Genomic DNA, 22,200 nt, shown 5'->3' on the forward strand with positions numbered 1-22,200 from the left:
ATAAAGAGAATATGGCAGTCAGTGTATTATAATGTTTAATTACAAAAAGTCGAAGCTCAGTTTTTTTTTAGGAATACCGACCAGATCCCTGAGGTGAATTTACACTATGTTTTTGCTTGTGTAAATGACCAGACTTGATCAAGCTTAATATCACATTACAAAACCCCGCTCTAATTCTGTAGGCAGTATGCAGGAATTTTGACACTGCCAAGGCCTTGTAGGCATATATAGAACCCATTGGAAATACAGACATTTTGCATCAGTTTGCTAACTGACAAAAATACTTAAAACTACTGCTGCTTTACAAGTGTTTTACACCTCCACCTCTTCCCCTCCTTGTGTAGTTTACACAGTCTTTATGTTGTATTTTTTATCAATGGAAAGGTTGTTCTAATAATAAAAAAACATTTGACCCGCCAGGTTCAGTGCGCCTACAAGGAGGCAGAACCAAGCTGGAAGGCACTGTTGAGGTTTACTTAAATGGAGTTTGCAGTAACAGCTGGGGGGATGAGGATGCAGCTGTAGTCTGTCGACAGCTGGGCCACAGGTAAGGAGTTTGACAAAGTTTGCTAATTTCGATGAGCAAAAGAGCTACTTACTCTGCTATATTTGCTTATCAGTCTTTAAATACAGGTACTGTTTTTTTTTTTTTTTTTTTTTACAGCTGGGACTGATAACAGACTATTCTTTTGTTACAGGTTCTATAAATTACTCAAACCCAGTGTCTTTACATATGAAGTCCCCTTGCATGTGCCTGCCTGTTCTTGCTTTCCTGAACTAACCAACGGTAGTACTGTATGGCATCCTCTATGTATAGAAAAAAGGTATCCATAAAATTTCAATCCCTCTCCAAAACCTTTGTTACTCTGTCGATCCACACGCCTGCATTCACGGTTGCATCCAGTGTAAAGGTATTTGCTCAATTTACTACAAATATCAGTAGTGTTTCCACAGGGTCTGTGCTGTAACACTGCTGTGAAGATAATTTACCCAAACCTGTGATCACTTTCTTGTAGAAGCCTGTATTAACATATCATCAAACTAATGAGATTCATCAGATCAGTTTGAAAGTGTAATTAATAGCAGTTGTCTCTTGAGTCTGTCAAGTTCCTTTGTAATGCTTTAACATTAATACTAAAAGTAGCAGTTTCCCACGTGATGATCAGGTACATGCGACAACTACTTTTTAATTGTTTTTAATTTTAAGCCTACAAACAACAATTTACACCATTAGGCAAATAAAATAACAGGGTGTTGTAATTATGGCATAACATCTATCTAGCTAGTGTATTTTAATTTTATTGACTGAAGCAACAACAATTGATAAAGTGGTTATTTCCAATTTGTTATCAGTGATATGATAATATGTATTTTTGTATCATATATTATGCACGTTCCACTGTATTTAATGTACTATTTCATGTATTATGCTACTGTCATGTATTATGCATTGTTTTGTTTTTTTTGTTTTACTGTATCATGTATTATGCATTTTTCTGTATTTAAAGTATTATGGATTTTCTTGTTGTTACTGAATCTTGTAAAGTGCTTTGTGATAGTAGTACACTATGAAAGATGCTATACAAAATAAAGATTGATTGATTGATAAATTTACCTTTCTTTTGACGCTGTCTCTAATTAGCTCAGCCCATGGCCAAAGGTCAGAGACTACCAGACTTGTCGGCAGGATTTGTTTTTGTTCAAACAGGACACAAAAGTAATTACTAAAGCAGTAGAGCAGGTAGCAGGGCTGGCGTCAGCACCCAGGCAAATATGAGTAAATGTATACTTGCAAATATGAGTAAATATATACTTGCAAATATGAGTAAATGTATAATTGCAAATATTGCAAATATGAGTAAATTTATAATTTCTGTGTCCACTATCCTACTCAAGCAGACTTTAATTCTAGAAATGTTTAGTTTTCACTGAACTAAACTGTATGTGTGCAGGGAAGTGAAACTTTTTAGATCTCCCCTTTTTTCTTTTCTCTTTTCCTGCTTGTTTCCTTTCCCTTAGTCCCGCCTCTTCTCACTCTGTTGGCTTCCATCCTGTCCAGTTCTTTGTAAAGCCGAAAGCTATTGGCTGATCTCTGTATGCAATTATACAAATGTGCCAATTAAAGACATTCTATAATTGGCACATTTCCGTCATACTTTCCAACAATCAAGACTCATTTGACAAGTGTTTTGTCATGCCTCATTATCATAATGTCTATTATTATTATCATTACACCTAAATGCCTATTATAATTATACAATTTTAATCCATCAAAAATGAAACCTGCCAAACCTCTGGAACCTCCAAATAAAAAGAAACACAAATCTAGTTGTAAAAGACTACAAAAAAGAAAATCTAACAAAGCTGCAAGCAGGCTCATAAAGATTATCTCCGGTCGCGAGAACAATTGAATGCCTTAGTTCTATCAATCGAGAGGAAAGAAGCAGTAGCAGTTAACTTTGATACCATACTTCACAAATTAGACTCTGCAAAATCAAGCTGGAAAGCCTTTTGTTAATTTGATTGATAGCTGTCAATTCAGACCGGCCGAATTCACTACTGTAAATACACGGTCAAATTTTCTCTGTCATTTTAAAAATTATTATTTCTATAATAAAGTGTGTGTGTTCTGTTGCCTGTTAGTTGTATACTAAGCAGGCTACAGTTAAAAAGAAAATGTGCTAAAATCATTTAGATTTAGAAAAATATATTTTTACTATTTTCACAGTGTGCTGTAATGTGTAAAAATAAATGCAGCAGGATTATTTTGTATTACCGTTTGGCTAAAAAGTAAAAAGAAAGTGTGCTACAGGTATTCATTTGATTTTACTACTATATAGGCCTGTACTGTACAGATTTATTACATTTGTCCAGTTTAGGTCCACTGGAGGTCCATTGCCCAGGGCCCACAAAAACCTGACGCCGGCTCTGACAGGTGTTCAGCTGAAGTAATTCCTAATTCATGAATGTATGAGGTCAAAGTGTCTTTGCTTACCACAAGCATGTTTACAGTTTACAGTGTTTATGCACTAAAGCATGATCACCAGCACCTCTCCTGCTAAATCTTGCTTCTGTGTGCAGGTATAAAGGCAGGGCCAGGCAGGCATCAATCTCCAGGGTCAGTGTGGTACACTGGAATTCCGTGCACTGTCGAGGGGATGAGGAGGATCTGCTGCAGTGCGAGTGGAAAGCATGGCACGGTGGGCACTGCTCACAGAGAGATACTGCAGCTGCCACCTGTACCCCTCAGGAAGGTAAGAAATCAATTCTCACTATCATTGTTATAATACAGGTTGTAAGGCTGTGAATTTTCAGTTTCCCGAAGTCAGTCTTGGAAACTTTACTGGATCTACATTTTAATAAAACACACCAATAAGTAGAAGTTTGTTATTTAAACTTAACTGGTTTATCATGTGGCCTCCAGAACCCCATAATCGAATTATAGCCTTATTGGGGTACATTTTCAAAGGTGACTAAGGGCTTTAGAGTGGTGTAACTCATGTTTTTAGAGGTTTGGACTGGAGTCTAGTGTAAGAGTGATTTTCTAAAGCATCTAATATTTGCACCTTATGCCCTTAGATGTCTGTTGGCTTCTATTTTTTTGTAATTTATGCAGGGGAAGGGTAGACATCATAAACATTTTCACATATTAGTTTCAGTGTAGGTACACGTCTTAAATAAGCAGTTTAGATGTCAAAAGTTAGTTGCCTCCAACTCCTCCAACTAGGCACAATAGCGGATTTATTACTAGGATCTAACATCACTGAAGAAGAGCTAGAAGTAGAAGAACTAGGACATTTAGTGAAAGGATCTACCGTCACCGGCTGAGATTTCTGAGCTTGCCAGAAGACAAAATTGTCAGACATTCCCATTTCAATAAGCAAGCAATTTCAGATTTGTGTGAAAAGTTAGCATCAGATTTGGAGAGCCCCACGAGACAGAGCCACGCTGTTCCTGTGGCGGTGAAGCGCACTGCTGCCCTAAGACTGTGTGCCTCAGGAGGCTGATTGGGGACATCTGTGGTGCAAGCCAGTCTTCCATCTCCAGAAGAGTGACCGAGGTCACTGATCCTTAGTCAGGAGAGTAGGTAAATATATCAGTTTTCCTGCAATGCCACAGCAACTACACAAAACAAACCAGCAATTTTATGACATTGCAGGATTTCCAAACATCGTGGGTGCTATAGATTGCACACCTATTTTAAACACCTGTTCCATTCCCATGTATTTTGACAGGGAGAATTTAACCCCCACCCTGCCAACCTCATAATCTCTGACTCCGGGTAAAGTACTTCCTCATACAGCTGTACTGTCTGATGGAGGGGTGTGACAGAAATACAATGAACCTTGGCTGTAAATCTCCTTCCAGACCTGTGAGGGTACTAAGCGAGGACAGTTTTTATGACGGGAAGTCGGTCAGTCTGGAAAAAGGCGAGACTCCATTGCAAGAACGCATTGACCTGGAAGGGAAACAATGTAGCAGCCGCAGATTGTAAAGGCAGCTGCATTCATTTACCAAGGGGTCATGCATGACAGCATATAAGGGGGACAGAGAATCGGAATCTGTTCCTTCGCTTGGTTTGTGAACGTGAAGGACCTTGAGAGACGCAGTAAGCACTGCTGAAATAAAGAATATTTCATGAGTGTTTTGTTTGTTTGTGTCTGTTAGTAATTGTCTGAGTTTGTAAACCACCAGACGGCTAACTCGTATCCGGAGCTGTTGCCTTGGGCCAGCACAAAGCCGGATCAGCACTTTCATCACAGTCACAATAAATAATTGTTATCACCCACCACAAGCACTACTGCACGCACCCGGACTGGTGACTTATTGTGGGGCGGATAACATGTGTTTATTATTTGGACTGCAATCCCTGTCTTTTGTTCGCCATGCTTTGTGCATTGATGTGTATACTGGAACCTATTGTTTGGTCACCAGACCAGGATTTACAAATAAAACATTATTTTTCCAAACCAGATTACAATTGTATGTCTGTGATTATTTCTGTAGTGCATTACCTCTGCACATGTTCACAATCAGCAGCCACACTGCCACAAGGGGATACGGGATGTTCTTCATCTTCAGAAATGTGGCAAGGATCCAGTTCCGGCCCTGTGACTATCGTTTCTAGAACAATGACATCCCACTGGTCATCACATAATAAAGTGAAATTAGTAGTATAATGCAGCATAATAGCAGCATCAGTAAAATCCTGTTTATTTTAAATTGAATCGGGGCAAACATTATTTTGACTAATCAGGTCATTTAACTTACCACTACACCTGCAACTCATTCCAGATTAATATAAGGAATAGTACCGAGGGCTTCTTCTTCAAGGGGAGTCAAAGTCACAGTGTGAGCCGGTATGGTGTTTTTTGTGGTATATGTTAAAATGGTACACTGTCTACTGTGCTTGCTCAGGTATGCACAAATGAGCGCAGAAAACAAGGAAACGCCCATTTGAAACGGGTACAGTGTACTAAGTTTGGCCCTTAAAGTTATTTTTAATATAATTTTTTTTTCAAAATTCAGCAAATGTACACTTTAACTGATGAGCAACAAATTGGGTTATCTAAAATTGTAAATATATACAATTTAGTGGGTGAGCCACAGTTTGGCTTGTTTGTAGTGATTTGTGCAGTAGTCAAGCACAGCATTGACAGCGTACCATTTTTTGATGTTAATTGGGTAGATGTACCACATTTTGACAATGTACCACTTTCTGGCCCTACACTGGTCCACTTTGTTTGGCAGCTATGGCTGGTTTGTATTTCGCCTAATATCTCTCCATCTCTTTTTTCGCTTTGTCTGGGAAACCGCATTTCCCTTTTTTAACACTGTCTCCCAGACGTGGTTTGAAATATTTGTGTCTGTCCTAGATGATTTATAAATTTCAAATATTTCATCAACTAAAACTTAATTTTCTTTTCCTGTGAAGTTTGGCTTTTGACTTTTTGATGGTTTCTTGGGTACTGTGGTAGAGTTCCCAGTCTCATTGTTGTTTGCAATTGTGTGCAACAAAGACACACCTGTGTTTATGTATATAGTACATTGATGAAGACTATATTTGCATCCTGAGCCATTCTAAAAACAGGAATAACACCACAGTAGTGACATCAAAAAGTGATAACTCCTCTAGAGGAAAATATACTTGAACTTTGGCCCATTCGACTATTCGGGACCATCACTTAAAATTCAAACACAAAATGTCTCGTTTTCAATTACTCAACGACAACAAAAGTACAGAAATGTTCATTAATGATCAACAAAATGAGAATACGTTAAAAAAAAATTGTAAAGCTGGGACATAATGGATAACGACATAGAACGTCTGTACAGCACTGAAACACCACATTTAAAAAAAACGAACTATACTGGTGAACCTCGTCTTCTTTAATATTAACATCACAAGGGTGTCCATGTATTATGAAAAATAACAGATGGGCCTCTTCAGTGAGTTACAGGAAAACAATTCCATCTCAGGTTTTGTGACCCTTGATGAAATTATTTTGCTGTAACTCACTGAAGCACCATCCATCTGATCTATATAATATATATATATATATATATATATATATATATATATATATATATATATATATATATATATATATATATAGTAACAGGATGTAGCAGGACTGAAAAATGGTTTATTTATGGCAGGGACAGAGTTAAAGCCTCCCTGCCAAGGTAATTGTTTTGTTTAATTGTTTAATTATCACCTGCACCTGGCAATTATTAAAAATTAGAGCCATGTGCAGGATATAAAAAGAAAGCAGTCAGGCTGTTCTGGGCTGCTGCTGTGGAGTGTAGGGCCCGACTGGAAGTCATAAAGGTCTGTGTAAAACATACATTTGGTTTTGGTGTTATATGTCAGGTTAACACACCTTAGCTGTCCTGCGCGTTAGTCAGGGACCTGCATATGTTTAGTTAGTGCTCCAAATAGGAGCTAGGTGTTTGTTTTGTTTATTTCATTTTGTTAATTAAAAGTGCGCGTGAGTGCAGTTCCTTTCAATCTTATGTGTTGGGTCTTTACTTTGAAGGGAAAAGAACCCGTGTGAGCCTGTGTGGCAAGCCACAAGGTCACTATATATATATATATATATATATATATATATATATATACCTGTGTCATCAGATCGGTAATAGGTGCAGACATATGTATTTACACAAATGCTTACATTACAATACTAAAGTCTGTAACTGAAAATCCCATTTTATTTATTTTTGTTATTTTTGGGCAGCTAAATCCAGTGTAACCTTATGGAGGGTTTTAAATGCTCAAATAGCTCACTAGCACATCTAGAAACATTAACTTACAACAGTCACTGTTGAAAATTATGACTCTAATATGCTTGTCCAAATAAGTGTAATTTTAGACGTCTGACAAAAATGTAGTTACCTTTGAACATGTACCCCATTACGTATAGTTGGGTGTAAATGATTCCTTTAATAGTTAACAAGGATTATCTTTTTTGTTGTTCTTGTCAATACTCCAGCAATTAGATTTGGGTGAGAATTGAAGAGTAGGCTGTGAGGAATATTACCAATACTAAAATGAGGGCTGAAACTACTTTGGGTCACAATTGGTATAGAAGAGCAGACCCAGTGCTGACTGTTACAGTTGTTATGTCAATTAATCAGAAATGCCACACAATTTTAGCCTAACAGAGCATGTTCAAAAAACATCTCTATCGCTGTCTGACATGGAAGTTGTAGTCTAAACTCAGTCAGTTCAGTTTCCGTGCCCACGTGGTATGTAAACATTTGAAATTTATCTGCAATACTTTGTGTGCCACATAAATACCCGTTTCCTTCCAAAGGTTGACAGTCAATGTGCAAGCTACACATGAATCAAGGATTTGGTTGTTTAAAAACTTTCTGTTTAATGACAAAGCTGATAAGTTTCAGGTTGTTTTTGAATGGCAATGGAAGCAGTAAATGTGGACTGCATGTCTTTGCTGCAGCGGCTGTGGTTGTTCCAGTGCTGGAACTGTGGTCTGCTTGGTGGGAGCTCTGAACGTGAAGGGAAAGTGGAGGTCTATCATGCCGGACAGTGGGGTACCATTTGTGATGACCAGTGGGATGATACAGATGCAGAGGTAGTGTGCAGGCAGTTAGGTTTTGGGTAAGCCACATTCACGTCTTGAGGTTTCATACACACAAACACCATCAGATTTTACTGTCCTGTGCTTTCTTTAGCCTGAACTTTTCTCCCAGTGGTTTCTATAGTAATAAAATGAATGACAAGCAAACAAATCTGCCTTTTTTTGGTATCAATAATTATTATTTTTTTTTTATCATTGGATCCCCAGGGGCTAACCTAGTAAACCTAGGATTACAGTTTAATCAAGGCTATCCTTATAGCTCGTCTCTATAGCCTTGTGACTGTTAGTCCAAGGGAGTCAAGGATCAAATTCTTATCAACTCCCTGATTGCATTGCATGGCAGTCTTCAAGACTTAAGTATGAACCAGCCTTTAGACTGCTTTTCACGTGCTGTGTCATGCTGCTTTTCTTATACCATGGGGCAAGTGAACAACAGTTAGTTATTTCATGAAAAGGCAATACTTGAAAATGTGAACACTTGAGGTTGCCTTCATGAATCAGGGACATTGTTCCTGTGTGGTGCCTTTAAAATGCTTTGACAGTGATCGATCAGTTTAACAAGTTGCAAAGCTACTAAAAATGTTCCATAATTAGAATCCATAATTAGAAATTGTTACAGATGCATGCCTCTGTTTGCTGTCTGAAAATGAAGCCAACAATTAAAAATCTCTGCCTTCTAATAATTTAGTTGGAACCCTTTATATACCCTTATTATAAGTCAGTTTTGTCAGCAGCATGTTAAGGGTTAAGTTGTTACTATTTAGCATTATCTAGCGTTAAGATACATGTATATAATTACAATATAAACTGTACTCAGATGTTGAGTATTCCCCCTCAAATAAAACTGCCCCTCATAATTATCATTTTCATAATGTAAAAAACTGTTTTGTATGCCTCATTATATTTAACACAATGTTAAAAGAAGGATGTCACATTTTCTATGTAGACAGCAAACACAAGTACTTGTGATATAATAAAAAGCAATGATTTTATTCCTGTTCACTAATCAAAGTTGCTAGGTTGATATCTTTTTTATTATTTATTTATTACTTATTAATTTCATATTTTGTGGTCACCAGTTATTTTTATTGTTTTCTCCCCAATTTAGTAATGTTCAATTATTTTTAGGCTAAGCCCACCGCTGTCACCCCTGCACTGACTCTGGAGGGGCGAAGATGAACACACGCTGTCCTCCGAAGTGTGTGCCGTCAGCTGCCCGCTTTTTTCCCCACACACTGCAGACTCGCCATGCAGCCACCCAGAGCTACAGCGTCGAAGGACAAAGCAGCCCTGGCCAGCTTACAGACAAGCCCGCAGGCGCCCGGCCAGACCACAGGGGTCGCTGGTTCGCTGTGAGCCGAGGACACCCTGGGAGACCTAGCCCCTGTGTGTGTGACCTAATTACAAACTCCTGCAGCAGCCATAAAAATTATTTCCTGCTTCACACCAACAGACATATGTAAAGATGTAGGGATATTAGGAATTGCTTTTATGTATAGAAATTTTTAAAATGAATAATCTCCAAATAGTCCCTGAAATGAGAAATTCTCATTCTAGATGGTAGCCTGCGTTTAGTGGGTGGAATGGGCAGCCATGAAGGACGTCTGGAGGTGTACTATGAGGGGCAGTGGGGCACTGTCTGTGATGATGGCTGGACAGAATCTAATATCCAAGTTGTGTGCAAACAGCTGGGATTCAGGTACTGATTGACGAAATGTAAACCATTATACACCAATTATTCTACTTGTTTTGTAATGTGGAAACCTGTTCATTAGGAATCGAAATTGTTTAGTCATTGGCTTTATTAATGTATGTAACCAGGAAAGAACAAGTTTACAGTACAAAAGGGTGCTAGTAAGATAATAAACTGACAGCAGCAAAAAAGTACAAGTAAATCATTAAAAACAGTTCAATACTTAATAACATAATGGAGAATTAAAACATAAGAAGAACCGGTAATTGACAAATCAGTCAGCAATCAAAGAATTTAAAAGAAAGTCCATAAAACATTCCCAATGCTTCTATATCTGACTGATTGTATTTTGTATTTATGTAAAGATACGTTGAAGGTTCTGTGCAGCACCGTTTTGCAGTGGGTACAGGGCCAGTCTTCTTGGATGATGTGAGCTGCTCCGGGAAAGAGTCCTGTCTGGTACAATGCAGAAGAAGAGAATGGAGAAAGCATGACTGCACTCATCAGGAGGATGTGTCGGTTGTCTGCAGTCCTGACTGGGATGTCAATGCGATTCCATCCAGTGAGTATGACCTAAGGTGACCAGATGTCCCGTTTTGGATGGGACAGTCCCACTGGTCTTAGTGTCCCTAGAAACCTTCTTGGGGCGTTCATTTCGTCCCGTCTTTTCCACAGAGTATCATTGTGCTAGTAACAGAATATTGTTTTTTCATGGAGGCTGCTCTGTTACTACCATATCTGTTACTAAAATGTACTGGCAGCTGTCCTCATCTAAATCATCACTCTTGCTACCTGAAGAGGTTAGACTAGGGAGGTCTAACAATAATGGCTTATACAGGTACCATTGTATCGTGTTGGAATTATTCTCTTCGTCCACGATAGTTGTATATCTGCGTGCAGAAATCAATGCCGTGGATTACTATTTACCTTACTTTACTTCAGAAAGAAATTCTTGTTTGTGCAATCAGGGCAGCTTCTCAAATTCAGAAAAGCTGATTCGTGGGCTTCATTTATTGTACACAGTCAAAATACAGGATATTTAACACATTTCATCACCTTTAATAGTAATAGATTAGTAGCAGAAAGTGGCTGAAAAATCATTGTATTTATTATTACTACTATTTGTACTTATTAGCAGACACCCTTATCCAGGGTGACTTAGTTATTACAAAATATCACAATACAAAATATCATATTACACAATATCACATACGAAATCACGTTACAGATACGAGCAGTTATAAAGTACAGAAATCAGTAGAAAATAAGATTAAAAATTCAAATAAGAGCAAAATAAAGAATACATTACATTTCAGAGCAAATTCGACTGTTAAACTTAATACAAATATCTACCTACAATCACGGCACACTGATCCAATCCACTATACTTGTATAGAAATTAAAATTAAGACAATAAGAATTTATTCACAAAAACATATCACCATGAGTCTCTGCATTCATGTTGAATATGATATTAAATCAAGCCTTGCCGAAGTGAAAATAAAAGCCTTAGAGCTTCCCTGCAGTTTAGAAGTTATTCACAGTATTTCCATACTGTTCCACTTTAAGGACTTAAAAATGTGGTCACCTTAGTATGACCACCCTACTACTCCAGTATACCAGGCTGTGTCAATATGAAAACTGGGGTTTTCAAGAAGGCTTTCACTTTAGAATGGGTCATCTGAACACTTTAACCTGTTGCTCAGTGTTTGTACTGAAAAGACACAGAACCAGAATTATTTACTTTCCTATTCATGTAGATTTTCAGTTTGTCATATCCTGTCATGACAATCTGATGACAAAAAAAAAAAAAAAAAAAAAAAAGTGTAATTAATGTGCTTATAAATTTAGGTCAGCAACCCTGTTCACATTTGCGGTTTATGGTGCCTTTGCACGTTCACATGTGACTGAAAAGCAGGATTTTTACACGCCTAAAAATGTGGCCAATGCTTTTTTTTTTTTTTTTTTTTTAAATAGAATGATTGCCTGCCCTCAGAATGGAGTTGCGCTTCGCGATGACCCTGTAATCCTTCATTAGGTAGCAAACATGTTTACAAGGAATACTATATATTCTTTTGGTCCAGTACATCGTAACAATTGTTTTTTATCTAGGATTCCCCCCCCCACCCCCCCCGTGTACCAGTGACAATAACACACCAGGACAATAATAACAAATTTAGTGAAAGCCTACTTTGGAGATTTGCAATTTAGTTTTTCAACTTCAGAATTCAGCACTTCATGGCAATGCCTAGAAGTTGGAATAATGGCAGGAAGTACCATTTTTCCACTGACTTTTACCATGGCAATGGAAGTAATTGTTAGGGTATCAAAATGAAATGGGTAGTGGGAGGAGAGCGCTTGGCTTATGGATTCGAGAATACATGGATGACGTGACAACCATGACTACAACAGTAGCCTGCACTAATTGGTTATTGGGCAAATTAACCAATAACATCAAGTGGGCACAAATGCAATTCAAGCCCACTAAATCAAGGAGCATCTCTATAAAGATAAAGGGACTTGGGAGGTGATGCTGGGATGCCAGAATCACTGTCGAGCCTTCTTGAGGTGTCGTGGGCTAGTCGACGAAACTCAGAGGACGGAAGGTGCCCACTTGAAGACCCCAGAGATGTACCCTACTTAGCTCAATCCAGACGGCTGTCATGCTGTTGTGCTGGGGAGACCGCACTGTGGTTGATCCCCGGAGCCAGCATCACAGCCACTGTGTGCGCTGATGCGCTGGGGAGGCAAAATAAGTTGATCCCTGGAGCCAGCATTACACTTCAGCCATCAACACCAGGCAGAAGGTTATCTGCATCAACAGATGGAAAGAAGTGCAAATGGATGGATATGCAGATGGCTCACATTAGTTTACTCTAAAGCAGGTTTCCTTAGTAGGTGTTTATCTTGGCTAGAGACAACTTCAAATCCTCATGATGTTTTCATCATAATCCTTACTGTCTCGTTCCACCTCTGAACACCCCAACCATGAGTGGCTGATCCACTCTATTATACAGCTGTGTCAGGGCTAGATTGCTTCTCAATAAATCAATCGAGCCCAGGCACATTCTGCACGTGAAGTGATTTGGCAGGGAAGATAATTAACCCTTCCCTGCCAACCTAAAACAGTGCCCAAATTTTTAAATTAAATTTTTAAACATTTTAAATAGCACTTAACACAAAGTAAACAAAATATGCATATGTACCCCACCACAGATTTTATATATATATATAGTAAAACTTCAAATGATCACTGATCTCCAGTATTTGCTGGGTCTCTAATAAGAGCCGGGTTATGAATAATATAATGCATGTCATACTTAATGTTCCAGCCAACACACACATGGCTGTACAGCGAGCTTACCAATTTGTTAAACAGCAATGAATGTAGTCCAGGAGGGGTTCCAAAAGACTACATTTCCCAGAATACCATGAGAGGGAGCCTGGATGGGATTCACCTGGCTCCAGATGGTAATGGATACCACCTGCCTGCAATTAGAGGGCAGGTATTTAACCAGTGAAAAGGTTTGTTCTGGGCAGTCTGTGTGTGGAGTGAAGGTAGCGTGGAAACCTTTTGTATTTGTTCTACCGGTAAATGGTGTAGAGGTCTTGTTTTATAGTTAGGGATTTACCTGAAAAGTTTAGTACGTACTCAGAGTGGGAGTTAGGTGTTTGTTTTGTTTGTTTTATTATTGTAAATAGAGATAGTGCCCCTTTTGGTAGTGTGGCAAGGCTGCTATCATCATGCAGTTATGTAATTTCTGGGGTTTCAGGGTTGTAGACAGACTACTGACACCTAGTATGCAGTAACTAACTTATTTATTCAGTCCAAAACATGGCAATAGAGTGACTGGCCCTTTAAATGCAACCAAGGGGAAAAAAAAAATGTACCAAATTCAAACAAAAAAACCTAGCTCTCTGTAAGCTCTTCCTTAACTTTGGCATTTACCTTGTTTAGTCCAAGTCTATAAAGGAGAGGGCTAATTCCTGCTCCCTTTCTTAACCAAAAGGTTATATTTATATTTCAGTTTTACCTTTCTTTCCAGTTGCGCTGCCAAAACTTCTTGTTTCCTTCAGCATTGTTTATAACCATACCTCCTGCTAACACCACCAACCAAGGATTGTTTGTACTGATCTTTTATACCAGCCCTTATTAGTTAATTGTAACCAGCTGTATATTGAACTAATTTGGTATACCCAAATTGGCCTCAATAGACCACTGCCTTATGGGAGATGTAGTTTTCTGTCTCTCTGAACTACATCTCTCGCCTCCACTGCTTCTGCAGTGGTACGTGGGGTCCCTGATACCGGGACCAATATATCTCCCTTCTGCTATTGTACCCCATACTTTACTACAATATTAAAATTGGCATGCAAATACTTAATCTTGTGTCTAGGTCTATTTTAAAAGGGCTATAATTGCTCTTATTTGAAATTGTTCTTATCCATGTATTGTACTTACTAGATGCTCTTAATGGAATTTACTCTTATGAGCAAATATGTTACTATAACTTGAACTGCTCCTAGTCAAATTCGCTCTTACTTGTAATTATTTACCTTAATCTTTATTTTGCTCTTAATTAAATGTGATATTTATTTTTACTGTGCTTTGCAATATTTTGTATTTTATTTTATAACAACTATAAGATGCCCTGCTAAGAAATAAACACTTAATAATCTGTAATTAAGTGATCTCGAAATGATGGCTATGGTTGTCATCTGAAAAAAATTATATTGTAACTAAAAGCAGTTTTTGTAGAGTGCAGAAAGGACTACATATGCAGTGTGGCCTGCAGTCGAGGGATCTGTTTTCTGCCTGGAGTCAGGCCACATGTAGGGCACCCAAATGTAAAAGAACATTAAAAGATTGGGAATGATTACACCATTCCATTGGTATTTATTCCAATGTAATGCTCCCTGATATAACTTGGATAATATGTGAAAGAAGGACTTTATCTGGAATGTGGAAAGTTCATTATGTCTAGTTACTTTGCATTCTACTGGACTGGTAAACCTGTTACAGGTTTAAACCTTAAACCGAAAGCATATGTGGTATAAATCTTTGACCTCACTACCTGGGTTAACTGCTTTTATCAACAAACACAAAAAATGTATTTCATAAATAATTCATTTACAAAGTTAAACTTAGGAGTCAGGAGCCTCCTAAAAGCAGCTGAATGTCCCATCAGCTTCCATCACCAAGACAAACTATTTTATGGATGGCTCTTTAATTCAGCATGAGCTCTAGTCCCTTTAACATTTAAAATGGCATTTGCGAGATAAGCTCTTAAATTGGTTAATATCCCTTCTTTGAATCAACTGCTCAGAAAAACAAGTACAGTTGTCTTTAAGCAGCAGGCAATGGAGCATCTGCTTTTGCACCCAAAGCTACCTCAGGATGAAATCTGAGATGCTCTGGGTTTTAAGTTGCTGAATGCGTACACATGTTTTATGTAAGGCACTGAGTCATAGCCTTTCCAAGGCAATTTATTTATGGCCTGTTGACATTTTCATCAAAAGCAACTTAATAATCTAATGATGGATAGTGGTCTGTAAAATGTGATGTGTTCCACATGTTTGTATGGTGAGGCGTAGAAATTAGCTCTAATATATATATATAATTAGTAGTATGACAGGGGGGGTGTTAAAATCCTCCCTGCAAAACACATGTCAAAATGTTTGTTTAATAATGTGTTAATTGTTCTGGCAGTTAACCACAATTGTAAATTGGTACAAGCTGCCTCAATTTTGTTAATGCTGTGGGGTATAAAAACCCCACAGATCATTCATTCAGGGCTGATGAAGAAAGCCCAGTTGTGAACCGTAATAAGAAAAAGTACTCTGTGTTAGACCCCATTCACACTTACTGAGCCGGCCTTGGGCTGCCTCAAATTTTCGTTCACAGTTGAGGTTTTAGGGGGCCTAAGTGTGTTCACATGTGTGGCTGAAAAGGAAGCCTAAATTGCGATTAAGTGCTTGTCGGGAATGTAAACAGTGACGTAAACATTGCATTCCCGGAAGTCAACATAAGAGATTGAGTTGGGAAATTTGCAAACATAAATATGGCCATCTTATGTGTAAATGCATCAAACAAGGACTTGTACATTATATTAGTCACAATACAAATTACTATATTAATAGTAACCTGAACATGAAACATTGTATGCGTTATTTATCAATACTGAGATTTACAATCTTGGCTAAAATCTGAAGTGTGTGTGTGTGTGTGTATATATATATATATATTATATATATATATATATATATATATATATATATATATATATATATATATATATATATATATATGTTTTATCAGTTTAATGAAAGCTGTATGATGAAGAAATACTTACCATTCATGACTGAGCCATCATCGTTAAAAGTGTTGGTGTATTCAGTGCATTCCCTGTTGCTATTTTCTGGCCTGGAGATCACTGGTCCCATAAAATCCAAGATCCATGGTGTGTTTATCTCTGGCCTGCTCCTCAGTATTTCCGAAGGGCGTGTCATGGACATTTGCAGAGCTTTCTGAAATGTCATAGTAATAAAATAATGACTTGGATCGCATTATTGAGGAGTTTGGTGATAAAACAAGTGAGAGGATTTATCAGTATGCACGTCTATAAGGAGGTATGTGAAAAATACAGCAAACAAGGGGTGGAGCTTGGCTGGAGATGAAGGACTGAGTGTTCTTTTGCGATTCAATACCCTTTAAACCTGTTTTACTCTGAGGGGGAAAAAAATATTTAAAACTGTGTGTAAAATTAACGGTGTGCGTGTGAAAATAAATTGGACCTGACTCGTCTGACAAGCGCTGAATAAATGGACCGCTAAGGGTTAATTTCTGCATCATCCCAGTTGCTTCCTCTTAAAACCGACATTGTTTGATCTACTATGCTCGACCTAGTAGGGGAGTGGTTTGAGCTACGTCACCGCGTTGACGAGTTAACACCAGGGCCTGCGTTGGGTTCACACATGCAGATAGGCCGGCCCTGTAGCGGCATTGGTACTTTAGGCAGCATCAAAAAGCTGGTCTAAATTTCACTCGGTCCAGGGCTGCCTTTTCATTTTTCGAGCGTTCACACATGAGAGAAGACAAGTGTTAACAGGGTCTTAGTTTGCAAACACAGTACTGCAAAGTTTATTTTGTGTATTTTTTTTTGTTTTACAGGGAAACAGCTTAGCTGTCCTGTCTGTAGTGAGGTTCCTGTGTGTCTAGTTAGTGCTTGAATAGAGCTAGGTTTTTGTTTTCTTTATTTTTAATTTCGTTGTGTTAAAATAAATGTGCGCAAGCACATTAAAAAAACAAACATCTGTGGTCTTGGTTTGTAAACAGTGCTGAGAAAGAACCTGGAAGAGAGCAATCTTATATAATATAATATAATCTCAGCCACACCGTGGTTTCAGTTTTGTTTTTGGAGCTAATGAGATTAAACCTGTGAAGGTAATATAATGATAAATAATGACTGGTCTGTATCACTTAGCACTATTTTTGAACTAATGTTACTGCAGTTCAGGATTCGTGCTAAAAGGGCTGACAAAACCAGCACTGAGTGTTCACAGAGTAGCATATGTTTGTTTAACCTTACCATTTACAGATGTTGGTCCACTTCAACCCTAGAATGTTCATTAGGGTATCTTTGAGAACAAAGATGGTTAGGGCAGAGACGTAGTCTTCTTTGTTATATATATATATATATATATATATATATATATATATATATATATATATATATATATGCCTTTTAAGCCCGGAATAATTCTGGTCGCTTTTCTTGTTTCAGTTACGATGGGCAACAAACCTGATATGACTGACTTGGCTGACACATGAGCACCCTGCCACTCCCTGAAGGAATTAGAGGTGGTTGAATTTATTAGGAAATGGTCACATATACCCTCAGAACAATTTAAACAAATAAATCACTTCCAAACTGGCTGCACTCTAATGACTGTGTTATGCAAGGCCGTTTAATTAAGTACATTAAAATGTAACTACATTTAGTTTTAGTTTTCTCCTGGAGGATTTTGTTGCCATGTTATTTTTGTATTATTTATTTATCAATGTGTTATATGTGTGCCTGATTCCTAGGTCTGCCTATGCGACTGATGGATGGAGAAAACAAGAAGGAAGGACGTGTGGAGATTTATATCGGTGGCCAGTGGGGAACAATTTGTGATGACGGATGGACTGACAGGAATGCAGAAGTTGTCTGTAGGCAGCTGGGCTACAAGTAATTTACTGTTTTTTTTTTGTTGTTTTTTGTGGGTATGAGATACATCTTGCCACAGTACTGATTCACATGGGTAACATTCCCAGTTCAACATTATCCTGAAAGAAAATGTTTAATAATTAATTATTTATGTTTTATTTCTGGTAGCACAAACTTTATGTTTGTGTATATGTTTAATGGGTTTTATAAAATCTGGTTCATCATAAGGTATTTAAGTTCACATCATTGTATACATATATTTGTATACTCTATTTTCAATAAGTACAGTTACTGTTAAAATTTGCTTTCTAGATGGATTACCCATAATCTACTGACATATCTTGTTTATACTACTTGACTGAAATATGTGATATACAAATTAGGGGGTACATACATATTAAGCACATACAAACATGTATTTAATTCTACAGAAGCTATTGTTAATTTTGATTACACAGCTTACGTTTTGTTTCCCTTTTTGTGGATCGGTATTACGTATATAATATATATATATATATATATATATATATATATATATATATATATGATCTTGGTTAGCGGTTTGTAAATTACTTCTTTCATTTATTTTTAATGGATACTGGTTAACAATTAAATAGTGGAGAATTGGTAAACATGTCTAAAATATGTTTTTCCCATTCTCTTTTCTAAAGCATTTCAGCCTCCTTTCTTTGGTTGGTGGCTTAGTGGACAGGAAATTCCTAAACACTGCAGTTAAACTAATGTAACGCAACTAAACACCGCAGTAGAAGAGCCGCCAGCTATTCTAATCATTTCAACATTGAGAAATCCTGTTGAAAGCTGAAGGATTGTCAAAACCTATTAACAAGGCAATACATTCACCTTTATGCTAATAATATTTTGACAGTTTGATAATTATCTGTTATCAGAGGAATCTGCACCTGTGAATATGTCATTCGCTAAGTATGTTTTGGAAAATAATCATCTGGAAATTAGGGGAAGTTTTCAAACCATTAATCTAGTATCTGGTACTTAAGGTTATTCAAAAAAGACGTTTTTGTCTAAAATGTTTAAAACGCTTTTAAAAAGTCAAGGAACTAGAGGTTGACCCTTTTACTATGAGTGAGTATTTTTCCCTTAACACACACTGTCGCTGTAGCTTTCACACAAGTACAGATGAGAAAAAAATTGTCCTAAGATTTTTTAGCAAAATGGCAGGTGCTTAAGAAAATGTTGAAAGTTATTTTGTAACACAAAGCAGTTTTGTTAGCTGAGCTTGTGTTTATAAACAAACCCTCCTTGTGCTGCAGGGGTCTGGCCAAAGCTAGAACCATGGCTTATTTTGGAGAGGGAAAGGGACCTATCCATATAGACAACGTCAAATGCACAGGAAATGAAAGGTCTTTGACTGATTGCATCAAACAACCGATTGGTGTGCATAACTGTCGCCATAGCGAGGATGCTGGGGTGATCTGTAACTATGGCGAGGAGAAGACAACAGAGAGGAGCAAAGGTACGAGTGTGATAAGTTGCTGACATTATTGTTTCAATACAAGCAATAATCAATTAACTAATAAAAAAAACAGTTGCATTTTAACCACACTTTAGTGTAAGCCCATTCTTGGTTAAAATAAAAATATAATAGAAATGTGCATAGAACGTTAAATTACTTGGTATGTAAACATGAAACGATTGTATTTTTTTTTTTTAATTAAATTAAATCACGTAAATAAATTGAACATTGTTTGGTTGGATGCAGTGGCATTGCTAGGCATGAACATTTGGGTTGGCCCCAGCTTTGGGTGGATGGACAATGACCAAAGGTCTCACGTCACAGGAAATACTGTATTACTTTGAAATAACGTTGCACTTGAATTAGTGCCATCCTCGAATTAACGCCTCACTTGGATATCAGCTTTTTAATAGACGCTGCCCTCGAATAAATGCCGCTATCAATAAAGAGTCGTAAAAGTTTTTTTTTTTTCTACTCCTGTTCAAAAAATAAAGAAACCCGTAACTCTGGCTATGTACATGTGACACTCCCAAAGAGACTGCAGCCTCAATCCACCATGTAATACAGACTAATGTACACACACCTTAGTAAGCACATTTTATTTTATGGTACAGTCCTGAAAGACAACCCAAGATGAACTACTTACAGCACAGCACCTTTGTATTTATTTATTTATTTATTTATTTTCCAGCAGAGTTCAGTACCAACACAGCAGGGGATAAAACAAGGGCTGTCTGTTTACCTCGTCCACATCTTGGATGGTAAAAATTTAAACTCGGAGGAACTTTGGTCTTTGCCGGTCACTCTAACCACTATCCAAAAGCTGTCTGAAAATATCTTCTTGTAGGGGGTTTAGTTTAGTTTTTTATTCAGTTGCAATTTTACTCATATATGCACCGAAATATATATATACTATATATATAATATATATATATATATATATATACTGTCTATGAGAAGATTTAGTTTTGGTTTCTCTTACAGAGAAATTACAAACAAGCAGGTAAATTATAGTGAGGAAAAAAAAAGTGAGTAGGATATATTTTAGTTTTAACAGAAATCAAACCGATATTCAGAGGTAATATTTTTCGTTAAGAAAAACAACTGCATCTAACTCAACTACCGTTCTCTCTCCTTTTCTTGTCCTCCCCCATAGCAACAAATACACACTCCTGATTCGTTGGTACAGTACTCCCCTGAGCTCCCAACTCCCACCTAATAGGCTCTCATTAACTGGCAGTAAATGTACTGTATTCAAGCCCCCAAAACACACAAATATATTGCTGCTGATCGGAGGCTCTCACTTCACCACTTCTAAAATGCCTTAAATCATGTAATAAAATACTGCATCGTTCAAAAACCATAGTATTTCTGATAAGTGCTGCCCTCGAATAAACGCCACCTTCAATTAAGTGCCACAGCCATTTTGAACAATTTTAAATAAACGCAGCTACACTAATTAAAAGTAATAAGTTCAAGCGACTTGTCAGCTGTCTTAATCCTGTCCGTGGTAGAGAAGAGCCACCATGAACTGTACAGGTGGTCATTGGGAGCATGGTCAAAAATCTTAAGTGCGTACGTATTTGGAAATATATCCAAATTAGTGTTGGATAATTTTTCCCCACAGTCGATTTGCACTTTATTTGTTGAACATAGACTGAAACTTCAGCTTCATCCATATTAATGCTGTTGAAAGTACATGCCAGTTGTAGACTTTCTCTGGCCAGGAGGGAGTTGCAGTAGTGAAGGTGGGACAGTACCAGGGCCTGAACTAGGAGCTTGTGGAGTAGTTGGTGAATTCTGTATATGTTGCTGAGAGTAACAGAGGGAGGGGTTGAGGGTGACACAGAGGTTCTTGGTGGATGAGGAGGGAAAGAGGGTTGTGGATTCAAGAGGAAGATTGCTCAAATATGATTCCACATTGCTCTCATATCTTCAGTAGAGTGCACCCTGGTTGACTTTCCCAAAGATGAAGTAGCAAACAAATCATCCAATTGATTTGGTAATTCTCTTCCGACATGGTGCTCCACCCCAATTTACAATGTTGTACTTTCATTTGTACATTCAATTCATTTTAAGACATCGTTAAGTCGCAGAAACTTTCTTTCAAGGCCTTCTGTCAGATCAATGCAGTCAGTAATCGATAGTTGAGCTTTGCAACCCCTAAGTAGCAAAGTCAGTCATTTAAAAAAATAAAAATAAAAAATACTGCTAAAAACAAGAACTTTGTTTTAATTTGTTGAAGAGACTGAGCATCCATTTATGTTTGTCCACAGCACTCTGTAAACTCTGCTAACACTTCAAGTATGACATTGTAAAGCATTAGCATTTTGCTCACCGCACCAGACTTGGAGCGCCATCGTGTTTCAATTGCCCATTCAAGTTCAAGGCACTGTCACTCAGGATGTAGTTGTTTTTGAGTCTCCAAAAAACAAGAGTGCCTGTAAAATCTCGTCATAAAAGCATGCAACAAGTTCATAACCTCAAAGTGTCAACATTTGCAGATATTTCAGATACTGTGGGGGGGGGGAGAAAAAAAAAACTGGTTAAGACTATCATGTACAATAGACATAAATAACTTGCTTAAATTTGTGGTTTAAAATTACTTGAATTCCTCCTTTATTTCCGGACATAGCAAATGCCCCATCAAAACTGAAGCCGACACACAATTTAGGATCCAGCTCTACTTCTAAAACTTGA

At 37.6% G+C, this 22,200-nt stretch overlaps 1 protein-coding gene across 1 annotated transcript in view; it reads left to right on the forward strand.

Annotated features, from left to right (window-relative positions):
* Positions 1-1,158: 1,158 nt before the first annotated feature.
* The window catches only part of LOC121324473 (neurotrypsin-like), a 29,300-nt gene continuing 8,258 nt past the window's right edge, over positions 1,159-22,200 (forward strand). The window contains exons 1-6 of the mRNA XM_041266445.1: positions 1,159-1,166; positions 3,082-3,254; positions 9,663-9,804; positions 10,164-10,360; positions 17,888-18,029; positions 19,298-19,500. Of these exons, the coding sequence (XP_041122379.1) occupies positions 1,159-1,166; positions 3,082-3,254; positions 9,663-9,804; positions 10,164-10,360; positions 17,888-18,029; positions 19,298-19,500 (865 nt within the window). The remainder of the gene's footprint in view (positions 1,167-3,081; positions 3,255-9,662; positions 9,805-10,163; positions 10,361-17,887; positions 18,030-19,297; positions 19,501-22,200) is intronic.

Source organism: Polyodon spathula, chromosome 1, assembly GCF_017654505.1.
Source record: "Polyodon spathula isolate WHYD16114869_AA chromosome 1, ASM1765450v1, whole genome shotgun sequence".
NCBI lineage: Eukaryota > Metazoa > Chordata > Actinopteri > Acipenseriformes > Polyodontidae > Polyodon > Polyodon spathula.